The 16088-nt window shown below is 44.8% G+C and overlaps 1 protein-coding gene across 1 annotated transcript in view; it reads left to right on the top strand.

The window, feature by feature from the left end:
• The window catches only part of rev3l (REV3 like, DNA directed polymerase zeta catalytic subunit), a 74180-nt gene that overhangs the window by 53289 nt on the left and 4803 nt on the right, over window positions 1-16088 (top strand). The window contains exons 14-30 of the mRNA XM_078289770.1: window positions 36-928; window positions 1280-1365; window positions 1672-1797; window positions 2816-3008; window positions 3472-3583; window positions 4075-4190; window positions 5598-5716; window positions 6881-6999; window positions 7705-7846; window positions 8699-8943; window positions 10476-10584; window positions 11888-12094; window positions 12723-12832; window positions 13581-13695; window positions 14039-14176; window positions 14717-14907; window positions 15702-15948. Coding sequence (XP_078145896.1) covers window positions 36-928; window positions 1280-1365; window positions 1672-1797; window positions 2816-3008; window positions 3472-3583; window positions 4075-4190; window positions 5598-5716; window positions 6881-6999; window positions 7705-7846; window positions 8699-8943; window positions 10476-10584; window positions 11888-12094; window positions 12723-12832; window positions 13581-13695; window positions 14039-14176; window positions 14717-14907; window positions 15702-15948 — 3268 coding nt within the window. The remainder of the gene's footprint in view (window positions 1-35; window positions 929-1279; window positions 1366-1671; window positions 1798-2815; window positions 3009-3471; window positions 3584-4074; window positions 4191-5597; window positions 5717-6880; window positions 7000-7704; window positions 7847-8698; window positions 8944-10475; window positions 10585-11887; window positions 12095-12722; window positions 12833-13580; window positions 13696-14038; window positions 14177-14716; window positions 14908-15701; window positions 15949-16088) is intronic.

Genomic DNA, 16088 nt, shown 5'->3' with positions numbered 1-16088 from the left:
AGTCAATTGATCACATTGCCCTATTTCTTCTCCAGGGAGGTTGGTGGCCGTAAGCTGACAGTGGGGACCAGAATGGCCAAGGAGCTAGCAGAGTTCAATGGGGACTTGTCTTTGGAGGGCCTCCTTTTCTGGAAGACGGCCTTCTCAGCCATGACCCGCTCCTCCTCCACTGTTACCTCATCTTCCCACGCCCAGGAAGCCGAGGCGAGCAGAGAGCAGGCTGAGTGTGTGTCTTCGGCCAGCGACCAGAAGGTCATCCTTCTGCCCTGCAAGAACCCACCGAGCCGAGAACGCGTGCAGTTGTGGCTGGAAGCCAGGAAACAGTACGAGAATTTGCAAAGAGGGAGGAGAGAGACAGGGCTGCTGAAGAGCGAGAGGGTTGGGCTGGTTGTGGATGAGCATCCAGACAGAACTGAGCAGCCAGCTGCTTCCAGCTGCCCAGCAGTGAGGGTTGAGCAATGTGAGATGCTTTCCAACATCAGGACTCTAAGGAGCAGGAAACGCAACCTGTCCTTAATCATATCTCCTCCTGAGAATGCAGGCTCTCAGCCTAGCCCCACGGGGGTGAGTCCAGTGTCAGATGTAGGTATTCTGGACCCTGAGGAGGAGGAAGGAAAAGGTGGTGATGGTAAAACCAGCTCTCTAGAGTCCCCAGAGTTGCCTTCATTGCAGCAGTCCTCTCAGCCCAGCCCGTCAGAGCCAGACAGGCTTGAGGAAGAAAGGCAAGGTGGGAGTTCTCCAGAGCCACTGTCACCTGGACTCTGTACCTCCCCAGAGAGGATAGGGGAGAATCTGCTCCTTACTCCCACCAGTACCGAGGAAGAGGAGAGAACTAGTCCCTACCTCCTTCACAGCACCCCCTTCCTGAGGAGGCGGCAGGGAAGCAAGGGAGACCTGGAGCCAGTGTGCAGCACCCCCATATCTGAGGGTAAGGAAAGGTTTTTATCTTCTGTACAGGCCATTAACAACTATCACTTTGACCCTGCCCCACTAACACAGCACAATGGGTAATTATAGTAATGATGTATGCTCTGACTACTGTGAGCTTCTGCTGTCTACTTTTTTACTGTCCTACCGCAAAGTGTAGAAATTTAATGGCTGCTAGTAATAAAGGCTGTATAATTGACTAATCAAGTGTGCCAGGATTTTAAATTTCTCACAGTTGACTAATTCATCAAATTATTTCTAATGTGAGCAAATCTTCTGCATGCAATTGTGTTATTAACATTCACTGTGGCTCCTCTCCTCACTGCTCCTGCTATCCTCGTTTCTGTTCCAGAGGATCCTGTTTCCCAGAGACTCCAGCAGAGGAGACGGAGCCAAGCGGAGCCTCTGAGAAGAGTGTTACTGACGACACAGATGAAGGTCAGACCACAAGTCTCGCTCCTTCAAACTACTCACCACATCAAAGAGCCCTCTTAGACATGGACCACATTCCCCCATCGTTAGGGACACAGCTTTAGATTGCCAATGTGGAGCTGTGCACATAGAAATGACTCAGAAGAAATGCCAGATATTACGCTCCCAGCTTGTTACCCCGACTGAAGTCAGTGCTTCATCTAGTTCGATAAATGGTTTGAAAAGAGCCTTAATGGGTTTTCCTGTTCATTTGATCTGCCTTTGTTGTCTTGCTCATTTAGATGTGCCTCGTGTACTCTTTGTATTCCACAGAACCAGTTTGCTGCTTTGAATGTGCCAAAGAAAGATAACTCTCAGATTGAGGGTCCCAGCATTTGCAACTCGTACGGCTTCAAAGTCAGCATGCAGAACCTGCAGGATGCCAAAGCTCTGCATGAGGTGAGATGCACCTTAGTTCACACTCTCACATCTGGCTCAGCATCTTACACACACATCCACTCACTGACTCATAGTAGATAAATGAATTTTGTGCGTTTCAAATTTGACAAAAAAACAAATCAAGCAAACCTGAAGAACCTTATCTTTCTTGGTATTTATTCTGTTTTTGTGGCTTTGGGTTGAAAGGCAGGTGTTATTTGCTTCAAGCTGATATCAGTCCCAGTTAAGACCTTCAAATGCTAACATTCACTTCCAGATGGAATCAATGTGGAGTTGAGTAGTTTAGTGTTGCTCTATGGGAACTGTTGTGTTCAAACTCTCAGAGAGTAGGGAAGCTGAGAGGGAGACAGAGAGTATGAGAGGACACAGGCGACAAAGTCCTGGCAGGATTTAACCCTAGACCAGTAGGGGCACACGTGGTTTCAGAGGCAGCGGACTTAACCGCTCGAGCATCTCTGGGCACACAAACTTATGTTTAAGTGGATTTTTTTTTACCACTAAAAACCATCCTCCATGGAAGTTCATGCAAACCATTTATATTTTACATTTGAGGCATTTAGCTGATGCTCTTATCCACAGGACTTAAAATGAGTGTAACAGTAAAATAAGCTTCAATTACTAGATCACCAAATTTATAAGTAACCATTAGTAAGGAGTGAAATGGCCAAAGCCACAGAATCCTGGCAATATTCCTGTGACTAAAGATTGATCATGTAAGAGAGAATTGCTAGGAAAAGAAATAAGAGCTAAGGAGGGAGATATAAGGATTTCTGAGAGCAAGAGTGAAGGAGAGGTGATATGATTCAAGGTGACCTGACGTACTTCTCTTCAAGATGAGTTTTCAGCCTACGACAGAAGATGATCACAGACTCTGCCAGACTCATTTCCCTTCACAAAAGCCATTCTTTTCTCACTCAACAAGCACCAAAATAACCATAACCATGAATCCAAGTCTCCAACTCTTTGGATTGATTTCTCCTGTTGACGCATGTTTTTTTTTTTTGTCTTTCCTCTTCAGGTCCAGTACCTGACGCTGATGGGCATGGAGCTCCACGCACGAACCCGACGCGACCTCGAACCTGACCCGGAGTTTGACCCCATAAGTGCCTTATTCTACTGCCTCAGTTCTGACGCTCCCCTGCCAGACTCAGACAGCACCCAGCTGACCGGTGCCATTGTGGTGAACAAAGACCACCAAAGCTGTGACCAAGGTGAAACTCGAGAGAGAGATATTTGTTCTGTTTTACTGTCCAAGTACTTCACATTTGATCCACCCTATGGTGAAACATCTTACAACCCTTATTCAGTAAAAATGTATTATCCTTACTCAATACTGACAACATATTCAAAAATGTTTCTTTTTATATGCAACATCATTTAACCAAGTTTAAGTGGAAATCATGGGGCTTGGTAATAATTCAATATTACCATTATTCATTTTTCAGTGGAATCATAATGTGATGATATGGTGATTTTATCATAATTTCTATCTATCGAAAAAAATCCCTATGATTATCGTGATATGGATTTCAACCATATCACCCAGCTCTATGTGGAAAATAATAATTTAGGCAGCCACGGAAAGGTCACATTTTTGCCACAAAGAGTTCAAAATCAAATGGTCTGTGCCTTTGTACAGCCAGGCTCATGTATCTGTACTGATGCCCTCACCAGGTCACCAAGCAACAGCGCCCCTGCTGGTCAGGTCGGGCGTCTCTGGGCTGCAGGTGACGTACGCCAGTGACGAGAAGCAGCTCTTCCAGGAACTGGTCGCCGTCATGAGGAGGTGTGTGTGTGTGTGTGTGTGTGTGTGTGGTCAAGCACATTTTAGTGGAGCCCTGATACATGCCGTTCTCTCTTATATGGGAGAGGATATCATGGAAAAACCCATACAAAAGTCTGGCAGGTTAATACTTGCTTATTGGCAAATATGCATCACTAGTAGAACATCACTCAAGACCTTTTCCGAAGGGGAATTGGGAGTCTATATATCTCTAGTCTATACGTATCATTCTAAAATAGGATTTGAAAAAAGCAACACGTACTACCATAAAATGAGTGGTGACAAAAAATAAAGAACAAATCTAGTTGTTCTGAAAAGAAGGCATGTGGCTTCATTACTTGGTTGTTGAAATGCTAACCCTTTTACAGACTGGATCCTCTGTATTTCAGAGATACTGAATGAGGGACTTCAGGTCATGATTTTAATGCTTCTAAAGCAGCTGTATAGGATTTAAGAGATGAACTCATGGTGCTAATGCGGCCTTGTCCCGGCAGGTTTGACCCAGACATCCTGGTGGGCTACGAGGTGCAGATGCGTTCCTGGGGCTACCTCCTCCAGCGGGCCTCTGCGCTGGGAGCGGACCTGTGCCAGCAGCTGTCGCGGGTGCCAGGTAGGGCTGGCAGTCACCAAGGCCGCCATTTCTGCACTGCAAAACTATAAGCCTCAACAAGTGATTTTTTATCTTCAGGGTTCAACGCAGGCCTTGAAAAGCATGGAAAATAAATGGAATACTTTTTTAGTCTTGTGTGCAAAAAGATGAGTTGTGTGGAAATACATATGAGATACATTTTGTTTCATTTTCATCGCATTTATCCTTATTTAGTCAGGTTGTCTCATTGAGATCAGTGTCTGTCAGTTTAGATATGAGAGCAAAAAATGACAAAATGTGCAATTCAGTCACATCTGCATCCAATGGCTTCAAGATGAAAGGGGCAGCATGCATGGCTACACATTTTATATAATTGTAAGCCCACTATTGGCTGTTCATGAAATTCTGAAAGGTCTGTATTGAGACTATTTTGTTGTTTAATTCATTTTTGCTACCTTCAGTATTCTAATATGTTTTATACATATTTTTATAACTTCATTGTTTTTATTGTTTATTGATTTTCTATTGTGCCGCAAACACTACCTCAGTTTTGCCCACCTACCTACATCTAATAATTCTGGTCTTGAGATGAAATAACTTGCTAAGCTTGCCGTTTTGTGCAGCAGCGCTCGCTCTGCCCTTTTCCACGCAGTAAACCCTGGCTGATGGCAGAATATTAAGTTCCTCTCTTTCTAAAAGAGGCTGCGACACGCTAGGGCAAATCCATAAATTGATGCGGCTGCTTGTCGAGCGCATAGCCGCATTTTTCTCATGTGCAGGATTTTGCAAAAGTAATTATTGGTGGATTATTGAATCTGACAGTGTGAGCTGTGGGTGCTGAGAGCTAAGTCCTATCAAATTGAAGGTGTGCGTGTGTGCGTGTGTGTGTGTGTGTGTGTGTGCTGGTGTGGTGTGTGTGTGGGAGTTTGGGTGCCCTTGTATTTTGTTTTCGAGCAAAACCTCAAATAGCTCCCTCGCTCCAGTCTGAAACAAGTCATTAAATCCGGGTCAAGAGAAAGTGTGTGTGTGTGTGTGTACGTGTGCGTGAGTTTTTGTTTGTGTGTGTACGTCTATAAATACAAACGTGTGTGCTCCTGTCTGAGTGTGTGCATGTACTTGTGCATATGTGTGTGCGCTTGTATGTATGTATGTATGTGTGTGTGTGTGGGTGTCTATGATTGTACATGAGAGTACAAATGTGTGTGTATGTGTAAGTATGTACAGTACCTGTGTCTCCCTTGTGTGTGAGAATGCGAGTGTCTACTTCTCTGTGTGTGTGTGTGTGTGTGTGTGTGTGTGTGTGTGTGTGTGTTCCTGTGAGTGTGAGTGTGAATGAGTGTGTGTGTGTGCCAGCTGAGTGGCCTGCCTCGGGCGTCTCCTCCTCCTCCTGCTCTGTAATTGGCTGTCTGGCTCGCTGCTTGTCCTCAGGTGACTCCAGAGAGAATCGCTTCGCAGCAGACAGGGATGAGTACGGAGCCGACACCATGACCGAGATCAACATCATCGGACGCATCACCCTCAACCTGTGGAGGGTGATGAAGACTGAGGTGGGTGACACAACGTGACCTCATCTGCCCCCCCCTCCCCCTCCCCCTTTCCCTCCCCCCTCATGGCCTACTTTTCTTTCAGTCATTTCTATAATTTTTCAGTTCCCACCAGAGTAGGGAATTAACTTTCTTTTTTTTCTTCAGAGGGCATTAGATACCCCCTTTATCTGGTTTTTTTTTTTGGGGGGGGGGGGGGCATTTTGGTCCTTTTCAGGGGCAATATTATTGAATTCCGAAATAAAACATTTGCATTGCACATGGGCAAACAAACACTCAATTTGTACCACTAAGATTAGTTTTAACTTATTTCCCACTGCTCCATCTTCCACCCCTTGATTGAGTTTTTTACAATATCGGTTGTTTTATTTTTTGTCGACGCAGTGGTTTGTGTGTGGTCGGCGTTTTCTTCTACTGCTGGCTGCATGATGACAACATTTTCTACTGCTTCAGGCTGCGTTCTCGGTTGTTTTCTGATCAAAAGCCGCTCCATTTTTCTCACCCAGAATGCACTGGAACGATTCCCCTGTACATTGGCTCTCCGGAATCACCTACAGTGGCCCATATGTGAATATTTAACAACTCAACAAATAAAATGTGAACAGGGTGAAATGCAAAAACAGGGTACTGTCTGTTAGGGGAATTTTTTGCCCCTTCATTTCTAATTTCACAGGCATTTTATGAAATTTCAAGGGCATTTTTTGCCCCATTCACCCGTTGATTTCCATCCCTGGTCCCACTGGTAATGAGATTTCTGGAATATCATGGGATTTTAAAAGGCGTATTCCAGACAGGAATGTGAGGAAATTTGATTAATTATCATTGAAAGTCTGGGGATATCAGGCAACCTCACAAATGGTTCATTTTATAAGAGTATACCAGACCTTTTTCCCAACTTGTTTCACACATTCATTGCATTAAATAATTGTTTTCAGCTGTTTCTCTCCACAGAAACCCCAACTGTGGTGGGAACCAGACTGTTCAGCACTTCAGCACTTTTCGGAGCTGAAAAACAACATTAACAAACCAGGAAGGAATAAAACTTTTAGGTCTTCTTGGCGCTCCAACTTAGTTATGGAAAGTCAAGGCAAAGTCATGGTGAGAACTCTGTTCAGGGCTTCCTCCAGGAGATTTAGAGCTAAGCAGCTCTTTTTATTTTCCCTCCAGGTGACGCTGAACAACTACAGTTTTGAGAACGTGGCCTTCCATGTGCTCCACCAGCGCTTCCCCCTCTACAGCCCCCGGACGCTGTCTGACTGGTTCGACCACAACACCGACCTCTACAGGTTTGTGCCAACACCAAGCAGAGATGTGGTTATTTTTATTTTTCATGGTTTGTTTTTTTGTGAGTTCTTATGTTTTTGAAGTCACACAACTCTCTGTCTTTGTTTCCTGTTTTATTTGTACAATAACATCCCTGACCACTGGTGCAGACAGTATTTTTTTTTATTCTTCTCTCATACATTTAAATGGATGTATACATACACCGAAGCAATCCAATATAGAATAATCACATACATTTAAAAATGAATGAAACCCGATGGAATTCATTCTTCAAAAAGTACAAAATGGAGTTTCTGTACCTATTAATTTCTGTCTGTTTCTTTTTTGGGGGGGAAGTGTCGGATTCTGCTGGTCCTGTTGAAATCGATTTAGACTATTGTTACCCCTTGGTTTTTTGGATGTGTGCTTATGTTTCCTCTGACTTTTCTCACGGTCAAAGTAAATGACCTCTTATTGGTTAATGAATCATAGATTTGATACCTCTGATCAGGTATTATGAATGCAAGCTGTTCAAACTGTGTGTGTGTGTGTGCATTTATCAAATTTGTCATATATTTTACCATTCCTTGTTTTTATGCCTTTTTCTAAAGCACTTTGTAAACTCTGGATTTAGATGAGAACTATGTTAATGAAGTTGATTCGAATTTAGTTTATTAGTTTATTAAAGATTATTAATGTATTATTATTTATTATGATGTGTGTGTCAGGTGGAAGATGGTGGACCACTATGTGAGCCGTGTGCGCGGCACCATGCAGCTCCTGCGGCAGCACGACATCGTTGGCAGAACCAGCGAGCTGGCGAGAGTGTTCGGGATCCAGTTCTACCACGTTCTGACCAGAGGATCACAGGTATCAACCCGAGCCAGGGGCTTTGTTTCAGGAAGTTTCAAAAACTAGAAATGTCCTAACATGGTCCCCATATCCAGTCTATCAAGATATGATTGAAAATGCAGGCTCTGTTGTTATTGTTGTCCCCCGCACGATGAAATCAGATGGGTCGGGCTGCGTCACCTGTCTGTCAAACGTGAAATCTCAGGTGATTTCTCAGACACCACTGGTCTGATTTTGACAAAACTCAGAGGGATGATGCATCTTGGCACTCTGTTCTGCTGTTCAAAAAAATAAACTGATTGGTCTAATGGGGACGCTATAATTAAAGGTCAAAATTTCAAACTTTGAAAGGCCAAAACTGCTACGCCACCAGTCTGATTTTAATGACACTTGGAGGGATGATGCATCTTGTTACTGATTGGCCCAAGGAGTGCCTGCATCATTCATGGGGCACAGCATGTTGAACTTGTAAACTGCAGTGTCAGTTTGACTTGATCAGCTGAATGTGAATTGACCTCAACCCTGGTACCTATAAAAGATGCAATATAGAGAGATTCAGAACTATTTTCCAATTGATGGATAGAGGATAGTTGATATGGGTAGGTAGATCAATGGATAGGTAGATCAATGGATAGATCTACAGACAGAGATGCTTGAGTAATCCCCAACGGGAGATTTGTGTCATCAGCAGCATCACAGTAAAACACAGCATAGTAAAAATAAAGAAATGATAATAATTCCAAAACAATTTAAAGAAGCAACAAATAATAAGTAAGCAATAACAGAAAACTGACCAGCTCACAGGTTAATTGTACTGTTCTCAGTACACTGTTCTCAGTCTCATCCTGCCCCCTCTCCTCCCCCCTACAGTACCGTGTTGAGTCCATGATGCTGCGCGTGGCGAAGCCCCTGAACTACATCCCCGTGACGCCCAGCGTCCAGCAGCGGGCCCAGCAGAGGGCGCCGCAGTGCATCCCGCTGGTGATGGAGCCCGAGTCGCGCTTCTACAGCAACTCGGTGGTGGTGCTGGACTTCCAGTCGCTCTACCCCTCCATCGTCATCGCCTACAACTACTGCTACTCCACCTGCCTGGGACACGTGGACAGCCTGGGAACGTAAGGACGCACAACTGTATACTGTATACTACTGTATACTGTATACTGTATACTGTAGATTCACTTAGTCTGCATGTCTGCCAGGAACCTGTGTTTGCAGCGCTGCCTTCCTTCTCTCATTGTTTTTAATGGAAAGGACATGCTGAGAGCTCTGCATGTTTTCAGAGCTCAGAGCAGCAAGCGCCGAAGTTAAGAAATATTTCGATTTTTCATGAGGATTTCTGTAGTTGCATAGCAACAGCAGGAACCATGAACTGTGCTTCCAACATGCATATGTCTAGTAATCTGAGGTAAAAAAAAAAAAAAGCAGTGCCTGGTGGACATACAGGGGCCTCTTCATCCTCTTCACTCTCCTTGGAGCATAAGGCAGCATTTAGCGCTGGGTGTATAGTTGGACATTTTTCAATACCAGTTAGTTAAATTCCAGTGCTTCACTTTCAATGCTGGTTCTAAAGATTTTCCAATACCTCTCTTTGTTCATTGAAAGCCCATTTCATTATGCAATACAGTAAATTATTTTATATTTAACATTTCTACCTGCTATCCTTTTTTGGGTTGTTTTTTTGATGATGATTTCCTCAGTACAAATGCCCACAAACAGGAAGAAAACTTAAGTTCAGTACCAATAAGAATGATTTTTCAATACCCAGCCCTAGCTGCAACAATCCCACACTATGTCAGACCAATAGGCTTTTGTTGCCTAATTACTAAATATTTGTAATGAATGATTTTATATTTAGCAGTTGTATTCTAGGAGTAGGTCTAGTTTTTTCAAATAGTGGATATTCCAGTTTGACGATTTTACTGTGCAAGAGTTATGCTCCAGTGTTAAACATAAACATCAGCACTATGCCAGTGTTTCTACAAGTCAGCAGCACCCATCAGAGATAATTTAACACTTTTTGAGGCCAGGCCCAGAGCCATATCATCAACAAACAACTCTCCAATCAACACTTGTCAACTCCAAATCACTCACTAAAAAAAAACCCACTTGTGAACACTGGAAAATTTGCCGTGCACATGACTTTTAGGCTGATTACAGCCGCAGTTTGGCATCATGACTGATTTTCAACATCCAACCAAATCCACAGGTGGGGTTACTGGATCAACAGCCAGTCCCCGATCCTGGAGTACCAGGGTCTGTGCATTTGGCTTGACCTTTCACCTTTGCCCAGTGCAGCATGGTCAGACCTGCTGGGAGCAGAGACCTCACTGGTGAAGCTCTAAAGGTCACAGACGTACACAAGCCTCTCTGCAGGCTGTGAGAGCAAGCATACACATAAACTCCAACAACACCAACACCACATTACATTACACAAGAACAATTACATTTACAGTCATAATGATGCTCAGCTGATTCTTGAAGCTTAACCAAGAGACTGCAATATTGCCAATAGCCTGGTAATATTGGCAGAGAACACCAAGAGCTAGAAAAGGCTTTTGTTTTAGTTAGAATATCAGCCCAGACGTTCTGTGTGAGTGTTTGTTTGTTTGTTTACATGTACGTTCATGCACGCGTGTCTGCGTTCCAGGCCCGATGAGTTTAAGTTTGGCTGCACCTCCCTGCGGATCCCCCCCGAGCTCCTCTACCAGCTCCGCAACGACATCACCGTTTCATCCAACGGCATCGCCTTCGTCAAGGTACGTCGCGTCTTGACCCCCGGCACCCTGATGGGATTTCACCAAGCACTTAACTGTTGTCCAGGAAAAACATTCGGCCCCTTTATCGTACAAGCCGGCTGTATGAATCATCCGTCCGAGCCGTCCAGCAGAGAGGGTTTATTAAGGTTCATTACCTCGCTGCGAAGGCCGAGCACGTCTATAGAAACCCCGCTCCATGCATCATGTCTTTCTTTTCATTTACTTAATTCGCTCTCTCGCCCCGGCTCCGGTCCCGTAGTCCCATTACATAACACACACATCACACACACACACACACACACACCAATGCAACCACAGAACGGTGAACACTGATGTGTGATGGAGTTATTAAAAGGCACGAAAAGAAATTAGGTTTGGCCTGGCTCTGTTTTTGTTTCTCAAGAGCTGGTTTGGTCATTGACTATTTAAACCAAAATGGTGACTTTGTTAGTCTATCAGCAGTCAAATAACACATGATTGGAACAGTTCTATCAGTTATGTAGACTACACTGTAAATGTTTGATTTGTGTAGTAATGATGCCTCTGATTAGGTTAAAATGTAAAGAAAGGAATTCAGTGTTTGTCTTTCGCTGTGAAGATTGTTAGTTATATTTTCTGATTTTAATATCATTTGGTTGTTTTGTCTGTAAGTGTCTTATCTGTTGTCATGCTTTTATGTTTTGTGTGGACCCCAGGAAGAGTAGCTGATATTCTGCATTAGCTAATGGGGATCCTAATAAAATCCTAATCCTAATCCTAAAATATTTAGTTTTGCACCATACAGTTTTTGTTGCTTCCTGCAGCACTGGTGTGTTCACTATGCATGAATCCCAGCTTGCACACACAGGACCAAAACGTATTCAAGGTTGCTCAGTATTTTGAATACAAATGGTTAGAATTGCGACAAGACTGCTGATCAAAATCTCGGGTGCTCTGAAGTTGCTGCTCATATCTCTATTTTTTTTGGATGACTGTTCATATCCTTTCTAGTATGCAACTCATATCAGATACCAATATGAACTGAGAGCAACGTCGAAAAGAAACACTAGTGGGCAGATAACAGTAGCGCTTCTCCTGCTTGTTATAAACACATTTTGGTTACAGTATGTATCTTTGACTTTTGACTGAATTGAGGCGTTTCCCCAAATACCAATCAAGTCGGCTATTTGGCTTTCATTCAATTGTTGTATCTCATTGTCCTCTTAGCCTTAAAAACGAACTGTTATTTTAATTCATTGGGAAATTACAAGCACCTTAAATGTCCTTAAATGTAAATGTTCACCTATGTCTTGTTCATATCCAGCCCACGGTGCGTAAGGGGGTTCTGCCCAGCATGCTGGAGGAAATCCTGAACACGCGGATCATGGTGAAGCAGTCGATGAAAACCCACAAGCAGGACAAGGCCCTGATGAGGCTGCTGCACGCCAGGCAGCTCGGCCTCAAGCTCATCGCCAACGTCACCTTCGGCTACACCGCAGCCAACTACTCCGGACGCATGCCCAGCGTGGAGGTGAGCAGGCTCGTCCGAGTTCACATCACTTACCCGCTCATCACCGTTCAGACTGTTAACACACTGAGTGAGGAAGAGAGAGAAGAAGATTTGCATGATGCTTCAATATTACTTAAGTCTCGAAGTCACAAAACCCTTACAATAACTGTGATACTAAGGATTCAGAATAATCAATATTGAAAGTATTATAAAGGCATAGGACAGCAGCTAGTGTTGGTAGCATTAAAAGATGCATTCCATTGTTCAAATAGTACCATGTTTATAGCCATTTGAAGTTCTTTAGAAGAAGAGTAATAAAAACTTCACCAAGTCTTTCACTTAGGACATATTTTTCTGATCCTGTGCTCTTGCATGCTAATCTTACATGATCTGGAGCATGGTTTCTTGCTAAAATGTTAGGGAAACTTAATCTATGTGGAAATAAACTACTTTGTACAAGGCTGTATGCTCCAGAGTGTGAATTTTATGTAAGCTTATGTTAGTAAATATGATGTGAAAACATTACAAAACGGAGAGCCAGTTCTGGAAAAATTGGTGTAACACTGTTTCTCAAATGTGGTACTGCAGTACTTTTTTCATTGGCGTTTCTCCACGCAACACTAACGTTCCCGTTTCCTGGTGTCTCCAGATTGGAGATAGCATCGTCCACAAAGCCAGAGAGACTCTGGAGAGAGCCATCAAGCTGGTCAACGACACCAAGAAATGGGGAGCGCACGTTGTGTACGGAGACACCGACAGGTAAGCAGTTTGAGTCACAGTGCTTCTTTCCACGTCCCGTCTTTGGGACCCACAGGTCAGTGCAGAAATACAAGTTAAAGTACCTACAGTACGCAAGAAGGAATCACACATGCACGCTCATAATGACAAGCTTTAATGATTTATGTTTCCTTTCTCTAACCCTGTGTTCACACTACAAGCAGCTTGTCGCTCTGTTCTGATTGTGGACAATGTGAGAGGCTCTGATTGCATCTATGCAGTGGATTCATGCAGCTACTAACAGTCAAATTGTGTATTTTTCGCTGCTTTGGTATTACCTTTCATAATGTTGCATTGTTTTGATAGCTAGCTCGCAAGCACTAATTAAGCAGCAAATGGAAAATAAACAGAAAAAAATCCCAACCATTCTCCAAGGATTGTTTTTTTTAGATGTTTATTCCTGTAGTCTTTCAGATAAAAGTAGTAGATAACTGGGAAGCTTTGAATGGCTGTAATCAACTTCTTGTACATTTTGCACTTGGTTCATGAAACAAAATCACATCAGCAGGGAAACAAGGAAGCACGGAAATCTGATTGGCTGTTGGTGACCGAAGAAAAGTTCAGCCTTGGCCGACTTTTCTTGGCTGACACGCTTGTTGACCGTCCTCCCTGGTCGCTCAGCTCTATAGGAAATGTTTGGACTCCCGGTGACTTCATCATCAACAACAGTGTGAACTCGGGCTAACCGCTGCTGTTTGCATGTGTGTGTGTGTGTGTGTGTGTCTTGCAGTATGTTTGTATTGCTGAAGGGAGCCACCAAAGAGCAGGCCTTCAAGATCGGGAACGAGATCGCAGAGGCAGTGACCGCGACCAACCCCAAGCCTGTCAGGCTGAAGTTTGAGAAGGTACTGCTTAGTCACCGCAGGTCTAGACAGCAGCAAGCCTCTCTGGCACTGTGGCAGTGCTGAAGTGTGTCTGTTTCATTCACTCAGCAGCTTCCCTTACCACACACACACACACACACTCTCAGACACAGAGACCCGTCTGTCTGTACACAGTGCAGTATGTGTGTGCACTTTCATGTGGATGTGTGTGTACATTTTCTCTGCAGTCCGCACACACAGACACATCTATACGTCTAATTCCCTGCGTATGGATGTGTGTGCATGCGCTCTGTGTGTGTTTGTGTGTGTGTGTGTGTGTGCATGTGTTCTGTGTGTGTGTGTGTGTGTGTGTGTGTGTTCCCAGGTGTACCTGCCCTGCGTGCTGCAGACAAAGAAGCGCTACGTGGGCTACATGTACGAGAACCTGGACCAAAAGGAGCCCGTGTTCGATGCCAAGGGGATCGAGACGGTGCGCCGAGACGGCTGCCCCGCTGTTTCCAAGGTAACTGGCAAACCCTCCTCATCCCCTCCCCCCTCCCGCCTCCCCCTCCCTCCCCTCATTTCAGTGTGCTCTACACCAATCATGGCCATGCCAGATTTCTTCCTGCTCTTGTTCACTCAGGCCGCTGAACACGTGTCAATCAGGGAAAAGGTCCCTGCCTGCTCAGGGAAATGGCTGTTTTTGTGTCTAGACATAGACAGTCTGGGCTGAATTGTCCCGGTGTTAATGCTGCCATTTATGTTGCCATTTGCTGAGTCATTCAGAGCCATTTATCATTTAAATAGCACGAGCTGTAACAGCGAGTGATGAGTTACAGTCTGTCTCCCCACGTTCCCTCGTGTATTCGTCCTCTTGTTAAAATTCACCCATCCATCCATGTGTCCCTGCATTCATTTCCGTCCGCTCATCTGTTCACTTATTGATGAATTCATTCACTCGTGTCATTCATTCATCCACCCATTCATCTGTTCACTCACTCCCTCATCTCTCGTCTACTAATTCGTTAATTTATCCGTCCATACCTCCGTGTGTTCTCCCCAGATTCTGGAGCGTTCCATCAAGCTGCTGTTCGAGACGCGCGACATCAGCCAGGTGAAGCAGTTTGTGCAGCGTCAGTGTGTGAAGGTTGTGGAGGGCGGGGCCAGCATGCAGGACCTGACCTTCGCTAAGGAGTACAGAGGCAGCGGCTCCTACAGGCCCGGAGCCTGCGTCCCTGCGCTGGAGCTCACTAGGTACGTTAACACTGTGTGTGTGTGTGTGTGTGTGTGTGTGTGCACCCCCGTGTTTCCATTTGTCTGCATGTGTCACAGCACATTGTCAGTGGGCATTTGCAGACAAGCCACATGCAGAGAAATGGCCAAGTATGCACAAAAACACAGAGGAAGTCCTTAGTTTTCCTTGGATGAATTTGTGTTTGTTGACAGAGTGTGTGTGTGTGTGTGTGTGTGTGTGTGTGTGTGTGTGTGTGTGTGCATGAGAGAGATAGACACAGAAAGGGAGGGGGAGTGAGAGAGAAAGACCTTGCTGTCAACTACGGTTACAGTACACAGTGTGAATCCAATTACTCCTTCCCCACAATGCTCATTGTCTGGCTGCACTAGCCTGCGTGTACAGTACCTGAGTCTGTTGCTTAGCAACCCAGCCCTTAATGGGTGGAAAAATCTGATTTCAGAGGCATGGTTAAGAGGGAAATATTCAGCCTCATTCATGAGTGATACCGCAATTTATCTCGTCCATTTATCAATCCAGCCTCGCCACACAAAGAACCAGGCAAATTAACTGTTGATGTTGCTGTTCTTATTATAAAATGTTTGTGTTTTGTAAATATTTCACAATAAATGGGCTTTCACAGTAATTACTTTGTCATTTCCAGTGAAAGGGCCAATTACGTTGTGCATTAGAGCACAAGGCAAACACAATGCTGAAGTCCAACTCTGGACACTTGCAGTCAGGCCGGTCGAGGCTTTTGTGGTCTGAGGTAACGAACCTTTTTATATCCCCCCCCCCCCCCCCCCCCCCCCCCCAGGCGTATGATGGCCCACGACCGCCGCCTGGAGCCGCGGGTCGGCGAGCGGGTGCCCTACGTGATCGTGTACGGGATGCCCGGCCTGCCGCTCATCCAGCTGGTGCGTCGTCCCATGGAGGTGCTTCAGGACCCCAGCCTGCGCCTCAACGCCACGTACTACATCACCAAGCAGATCCTGCCGCCGCTGGCCCGCATGTTCCAGCTGATCGGAGTGGACGTGTTCAGCTGGTACCAGGAGCTCCCCAGGGTGAGAGGGTGACGCCGAGGGGGAGAACAGTCGAGCGCAAAGATAATTGGATGCCAGAATCGAATGGATTGACTATATTGCCCTACAACTGTGAATAGCAGTAACTACCTTTTGTGTCATGGCAAAGGTTTAGATTTCAT

Source organism: Centroberyx gerrardi, chromosome 18, assembly GCF_048128805.1.
Source record: "Centroberyx gerrardi isolate f3 chromosome 18, fCenGer3.hap1.cur.20231027, whole genome shotgun sequence".
In the NCBI taxonomy this organism is placed as follows: Eukaryota; Metazoa; Chordata; class Actinopteri; order Beryciformes; family Berycidae; genus Centroberyx; species Centroberyx gerrardi.
The sequence above is the reverse complement of the archived record's forward strand: the minus strand, read 5'-3'. Positions and strand labels throughout refer to the sequence as shown.